At 35.6% G+C, this 7,251-nt stretch overlaps 1 protein-coding gene across 1 annotated transcript; it reads right to left on the bottom strand.

Moving 5' to 3' along the window:
• Positions 1-217: 217 nt before the first annotated feature.
• Positions 218-1,588, bottom strand: LOC140850950 (uncharacterized). Its single transcript, XM_073242755.1, has 4 exons — positions 1,285-1,588; positions 1,028-1,219; positions 545-812; positions 218-419 (listed from the first exon to the last, which is right to left on the bottom strand). The coding sequence occupies exons 1-3, from the start codon at positions 1,586-1,588 to the stop codon at positions 577-579; spliced, it is 732 nt and encodes a 243-aa protein (XP_073098856.1). The 3' UTR covers positions 218-419; positions 545-576.
• Between the last annotated feature and the right edge of the window lie 5,663 nt (positions 1,589-7,251).

Below are 7,251 nucleotides of genomic sequence, written 5' to 3'. Positions count from 1 at the left end.
TAGTTTGTATACCTTATCTCACAACTGTCCTATTTACTTATTTGATTCTTATGTAGTACAAATATTAGGGTTTTGACTGCATCGATGTGAAGTTACGGATACGGCTAATCCACTGGTTTCACGGATGGCATTTTCTTCAATTGCAGAGTCTGCATCATTGAAACAGATCGATGTATGTCTTTTCAGGTTAATTTAACAATACAGTAAATTAGTGTTCCAAAAGAAAGATTCTGCTTTTGCAAACTTGGATGACTCCTGACATCATAATTGTAATACAATACAAATTGATCCAAATCCGTCTCTATGAACTGATGATACTACTGCAGAAAACTAAGAATTTCTGAAGAAATAAGATTGCTTCAGCACATGTATAATCACCACATCTTTCCAGACCAACCTTGATGTATGCACCTTGTTGCCTACAAAAACGATATGCATGAGCTCAAGTCGTTTGACGCATCCTAGCAATATCAGTTCCACCACTCTTTTAAGATTTTCTCTGAAGACTTGAAACAAAGAAAATGTTAGGAAGAAACAAACTCACAGAAGTGAGAAGAAGTGCCTGATTATGGGAGCTTAGTTCCTTCTTTGGGCTCCACCATTGGAACAGCGAAAGCATGGAGGATCTTCATTTCTGCCCACGAAACCATGTGCTTCTTCAAAGCAACGATTATGATAAGAATGACCGCATGGTAAGACTACATGCACCGGAACCGCATCAATACGGGACCCTGTTGGCTTGAGTGCTAGGTCCATGTTGCATAGCTCACACTTGTGGCCGAGCATTTCAGGCATATCATCCCTGGAGTCCACTGGAACAAGATGAATTACTTTAGCATTTTACAACAATACCATATTCTATTACATATCTTACAGAATTGGCTGCACCCTCATGAGTATGCTTAAGTTCTCTGGATATTTTTAACCATCGTGACTACTGCTCAGCTCGTAGCATTCTCTTATTTTACCTGAATCTTCTGAAAGCTAAAATGCTGCATGAGAGGGAAGAGAGAAGCTTGGGCCATACCTTTGATCCTGGCGTCTTGGAGAGGTAGCTGCGGATCAAATGGTATAATAAACTCATTCTGGTCATGCCTTCGCTTCAATTGTTTACCAGATCCGGCGCACAGTACTGCAGACCTTTGAGGAAGTAGTGGCCTTCCGAAAAGAAAAAAGGGTCCATCATTGCCATCAATTGTGATTGCTTGGTCTCGATGACCTGCAAGGGGAACCGTCGTCAATATTGTTACAAACTGCCGCATTAGAAAACTTTAGCATGCATACCACTGGCAAGATGAGGAGGGATAGCCCAGCTGGGAGAAGGCCGGATTGGTGTTAGTCTTATAGGCTCAGCTGGTAAAGTACTGGAACTGCTAGTGCTACCACCAGGATCTTCTCTAGCAGCATTACCGATCCCTGCTAGGCTTAATTGGCCAGTCGGGTTGGCACTAGCTTGGCCTGCGCATGCTGGAAGCCAAGTATCATGGCTGCTTTTAGTTATGTCTTGTTGAACCCCATGATCACTAACAGTTTGATCGGCAAAAGTGCGAAGATAACAGCACTTATATATAACGGCTCCTTCAAACATGTCAGAGTTTCATGTATCCATCTAGGGAGCTTTTCTCAAGTCATAGCATATGTCTGACATGATTTTACATGGCTTGGTCTTCTTCTTTGATAAAAGATTTTATCATATCTTAGCCAGTAAAAACCAAATATAGATTTTTATTTTCTCATTATAGTCCATTAAACTTTCCATAAGTATACCTAAAAAATTGTCCCATATTGTTGATCTCCTTGACATAAAGCCAAATCAAGTCTTCTTTTTTTCGGTAAAAAAAAAAAAGTCTTTGAAATGGTTGCCATTCTTTTTAATCTCTTTCCACCTACTTGTCAATTTCATAATGTGGGTATGTTTGATGCCGCACTATATATAGTTCTGTCTTGTATGCATGTTGCTTTTATTTCTATAAATGGATATCTCTTGCAATCAATTCACAGCATATTGAAGTCTTATTGCATATATAAGTTACTAAATGAAAGTAACTAAATTCTTATGTTGGATAACTTGATTCTAATACATGGCCCTATGACTCACAGTTTGAAAACCCCCTAGGGAATGGACATTGCATGAGCTAAGCAACCAGACAAGCTCTTGGTATAACAGTATATTGTTCGTTGTTTCATGTATTTCATAGAGATTGTTGCACTTCCTCGGATGTCCCTATTGAAGGAGCTTGACTTATGATTTAAAAGACGAACTTCTAGGAGTAGTGCATGGAACTTCAATTTAAATTATCAATATAATTATTTTTCAAATGCAATATGATTTTTCTTTGTAGTCTAGTCTAATGAATGTCACTTCACATCAATTAAATTATAATGCATCACACAATTCGAAAATTTCACTTATTAAATTTATTGATCACTTGATGTATATGTAGGAAATCTACAAAACATACTTATTTTTTTGTCTTTACACATTTTAAAGACTATTAGTTAAGTTTAAGGATGCATATTACTAATTTAGATGTTACACCAATAATTTTGCACCAACAGATTAAGACATCAATCTTCACAACAAGATTGTAGATCAATTTTCTTCACTTTGGTCCTCAATACATTTCCAATGTTACACAGATACAAGCTAGAATCAGTCTAGTTGGATTGAAACCTTAATCCAATCAATAAAAATCATTGATGTAATGTCTAAACTAAATGCATACACTAGTCTTACTTAGAAGCCAAAATCAAATATGTTCTATGGATCACTACATTATCAATCATTGATTATGAATTTTTCCATCTTTTCTCTAGAATTTTATTTTTGTTTTTGTACAAAGGATCCATGAAATGGAAGCAAGGCCTTACTTAATCGATCATCCAATGCTACGCTCAATAGATCCAAGGGAGACCTATCAAACAATCTAGTGTTGTGTTCTTCTCTATTCCTTACTGAAGGGGACTTTCAATTTGGCAAATAATTGAAAGTCAACTACATAGGCATTTTCACCAAATGCATACGTCACCCATGTAATTACAATAAGATGATGAAAAAATAGATATAATTAAAGAAACTTATCAAAAGCAAGAATAAAATAAATATAACTAACATAAGAAGCCAAAAAGATTTGAAAGACATCAATGGAAACATGTTTGATGAGTTTTTGAAGAGCATTCTTTAACGAGTCTTATAAAGCAGCTACCTTGACAATAAAAGTTTCTGATCATGGAGACAGAGGTTCATTAAATAAATTTTGGGTGGAGAAAGCCTCCCTTTTTTACATTAACAAAAAAATAACGACAGTTAAAATGAGTCTGCTCTCAAATTGACTGAGTTTCATTGAGAACTTTAGCTATAACAAAAATGAAGCAAACTTCTCCGTAAGATAACTCGTAATGGATTATTCTAGCTTTTATAGGAACTTTCCATCTTCTGATGACAATGCATGTGAGAATTCATGCAGATATATATTTAGTTCTATGTTGGTTATTTATCAGAGAGATCTTAGTTACTTATACATGACTTATGGAATCCAAATAATATATTTCAGTTAGCAATTTTAGGTGAGGTCTAACATTGTTCTATATAGTATTGATATGTGTTCGATCCATGATCCATATGGACTAGAAGATACAGCAATATAGATCTAAACTGGATTTGCAATATTTATGATTCGATTTGAATGGATTTATACCTTGAGTCTAATTAGGATGTCGAGGCTTAAATATATGGGAGTATGTGATGACTCATGTAGCCATGTATTTGGTCCCACATTGGTTTTCTACCAAGAAGATTTTGGATACTTATGTAGGATTGCAGAATCCAAATAATTCTAGCTAGTCTTTTTAAGTGAGATCCTAAGTTGTTACCATGTATAAGTATTAACTATAGGAGGTTAAATTTAGTTTTGTAATATTTTTCCTCTGTAAGTCTCACTTGTGAGAATTTGTTATGTTTTTAGCTCCTATGTATTATCTTTTGCACAAAGATCACTATAATTTACATATATATTATAAGTAATATAGCCATGTGGAATGAAATAACTAAGTTGATAAATGAATGACAAAATCTTATTTTCCTTCTTAAAAGATGGATTTCTTCAAATTATCCCTTTTCTATCCTTCTTGGGGGATCCCCAAAGAACGGGTGGTGTTCCACTCCTTAGTGGATTCCTTAATGGAAAGGGCATAGCATTTGGCACTCTTGTATTACCTCCCTTTGCCCAAGTTGGTGAGCTTAGAGTCTCAGAACATAGTTTTGGTGACTTAGATATAGAAGATTTGAGGAGATTGGTGCAACTTTTGAAAGTGCATAATGCACACACCAAAGCTTTGGGATACAATGTATCACATTTTGGAGCATTGCATCCTAGCAATGATAAGTAATAGCCTTCTCGTTGAATTATTTTGGGGGACAAAATAACTTAGATTTAACTCAAATATTAATTTATGATCTGGAATTATTTGAAGAGATCGATTTCATGCTTTGACATAAGGCACTTCAAATAAGAAGATTCGATGGATGATATCATCATCAATAGTTGCAAGTTTTTTTGCAAGTATTGTACGCTTTCCAAGTTGGGACAATATTATGATGACACTTCTTTGTTTATAAGGACTTTATTTCCATCAACAATGTTATGATGACAACTCTCATTATTTATCATCATGAATTTATTTCCATCCTCATGATCCTATCAATGTACTAGTAAAAGGAAAATGCTTTGGATCACACGTTAGTGTACATGAGAAAATCATAAAGTCCACCTAATACTAGATTAGCAACTCAATATTCCACCAACTCTCATGTGATATGCTAATTCCTTGTGTCCTGTGGCAAGAGAAAATTTTTGATTACACAAAATGGGACCCTATAGCATAATTCCTAGTACAAAGCGAACTATTAATAAGGTCCTAGTTTACCATGCAAGTAAAGTCTCTAATAGTTGTACCAAGAGACCAAGGTTCAAATTCTGCCTTCACTAGGATGTGGAGATTAGGGATATTTGGTGGAGGGTGACACCCTGTTGAGTAGCCAATTTTCTATTAACTTTTATTAATCAAAATAATAATAATAATTAACCACAACAAACTCTTGAGACATGTAGAGTTGATGAATTGGTGCTTACCCTGCTGATCACACCCCTTTGCTTAAAAGCCAAATGTTCCTAGTTCCAATCCTAGATGGTGCATCTTCAAGAATTTGGGTCTGTGTAATTATAATACTAATACGCCTATCGGGCTTCCTTTAAACAAACAAAAAAATTATAGACTTTCATCCAAACCGTACATTTAATGTATCAAGTAATGACTGATGTAAGAGGATAAACTATGAAAAAGGTAACTAAGGATCTCAAGAAAGATGAGGACTCTAAAGAAATGGTTCACGAAAGAAATGGTAAAAGAAAATATGAGAAGGACTCTAAAGAAATGGTTCACGAAAGACATGGTAAAAGAATCATCATAAGGTGCATTAGTTCCACAATCCAAATGTAAAACATATGCTTCCATTAACAAATATAACCTGTTCAGGAAAGAAATGGTAAAAGGATCCTCATAAGGTGCATAAGTTCTACAATTCAAACATGAAATACATGCTTTCTTCAGTAAATATACTCTTGATCCAGGAGAATTATCAGACTCAATGTGGACTACTTTGATCACTATAGATAGGATTGAACAGGGTCCAAAAGTATGAGAAATCCAAATCATTTACGAAACTTTTGGAAGCCATATCTTGATCATATAATACTCACTTGAGATGATTTTTTTTTTTCTTTTGTTTTTTCAAATTAGATTACTTTTCAAGTACAAGCATATATAGGTAATATATGTGCTTGATGCTAATATAATGTGCCAGTAGGGTCTTCGAACCATACATATATCGTACACTCCTTACCATGCTATACCGACCAACTTCAATTCATATAGTGTTTCTTCTAATAATCTTTTCTTCTGGACATGATGGATCCATTCAGGTGAAGAGGATAACATTTACTAGAACTTTTGTTACCTCCTTTACTCTAACATCAGTTTGAGCTGGCTAGGATATTTGGAAGGCCACATTTATTCTAGATTCTACCATGTGTTTCCCTTGGTAAGCACTTTCCTATCCTATCTTCATGTGATACATTGCCCATGCTAACTATCTTGTTTGATATCTATGCACCAAGCATCTTTCTTTGCATGACTGAGATCCTCTCCAGTAAGTATACAGAGATTGGAGAGGCCCGGTCTTTGAATCCGGGCTAAACTATTTTGTTTTCTTGCTACACTCTTCCTTGTCTCTGGGTGCCCAGCTAGGCAGCCTTTCTTTTTTATTCACTTTTCATTCTTTCTTTTAATGAGCTATCCGTCTGGTTTAATTTTTACAAGTTGTACTTCCAAATGATAGTATTTCAATGCATTTTATGATTATCTTTGATGTCCCCTCACTCATAGATCCTCTGTTACTGAGAATGAAGATCTCACGATTCTCTTAGCTTGTGATTCTTCTACAAAGGCAAAAAAAAAAAAAAAACCTAAATGCCTAAGCCCTTCTCCTCACCAACTTTGGGGCATTAGAAGCAATTTTTGATGAAACTTTGTTGTATGGAAGTAAGATTACTTTGTACCGTTTATGCAACAACTTTTTAATTATATCTGTGGGTTGAAATTGGGACCTTACCAACTTTACAAATGCTATAAGTTATTTGACCATCTTCTTTATGTAGGTTGTTTGATCGAGTACGTGCACGTGCTATAGAATTGATGGGCTCTATTCTAAAAAGGGCAAACATCTAATCTAGGTCCCGTTGCCTTCTATCAAGCCGGCAGTCCAACTCCTTGTAGCTTATAGGATTAAGGGCATGCAATATTTCACAATAGTAGCTCTGAGATGCTAGGCCTAGGGTGTACATCCGGCGGTCAATTCGGTGACTCAAAGGGCTCCTCTCAACTTAGACTGGTGGTAGCATCCCTCTGTGGACTGGAATGATCATTGTTGCCTGATGAGTTATATTTCTTCCAAAATGATAGGCTCCAAATGGATCACTTGGCCTAGTAATAAGATATTTATGATGCGGATTATGAGTGCTATAGAGGGGTGTTAGAAGGTCCAAAAAAGATCAAATGGTGAAAAATATCACCAAAGTGGCCCTTGATTAAGTCGGAGCTAGTGTCTTAAAATGGCCATCCAACATTTAAGTCGTGATCTATTTAATCACAAGCCATCCATGTGCTAGTCAGATCACCCAACTTTAGAAAATG

The sequence above is a fragment of the Elaeis guineensis genome, chromosome 8, assembly GCF_000442705.2.
Source record: "Elaeis guineensis isolate ETL-2024a chromosome 8, EG11, whole genome shotgun sequence".
Lineage (NCBI taxonomy): Eukaryota > Viridiplantae > Streptophyta > Magnoliopsida > Arecales > Arecaceae > Elaeis > Elaeis guineensis.
Note: the sequence above shows the minus strand (reverse complement) of the source record. Positions and strands in the feature narration are given on the sequence as shown.

Coding starts and splice junctions, on each gene's coding strand:
- LOC140850950 (XM_073242755.1), bottom strand. CDS start 1,588: ATGTTTGAAGGAGCCGTTATATATAAGTGCTGTTATCTTCGCACTTTT. Junction 1,220..1,284: donor CCCTCCTCATCTTGCCAGTG/GTATGCATGCTA, acceptor TTCCCCTTGCAG/GTCATCGAGACCAAGCAATC. Junction 813..1,027: donor CCAAGACGCCAGGATCAAAG/GTATGGCCCAAG, acceptor ATCTTGTTCCAG/TGGACTCCAGGGATGATATG.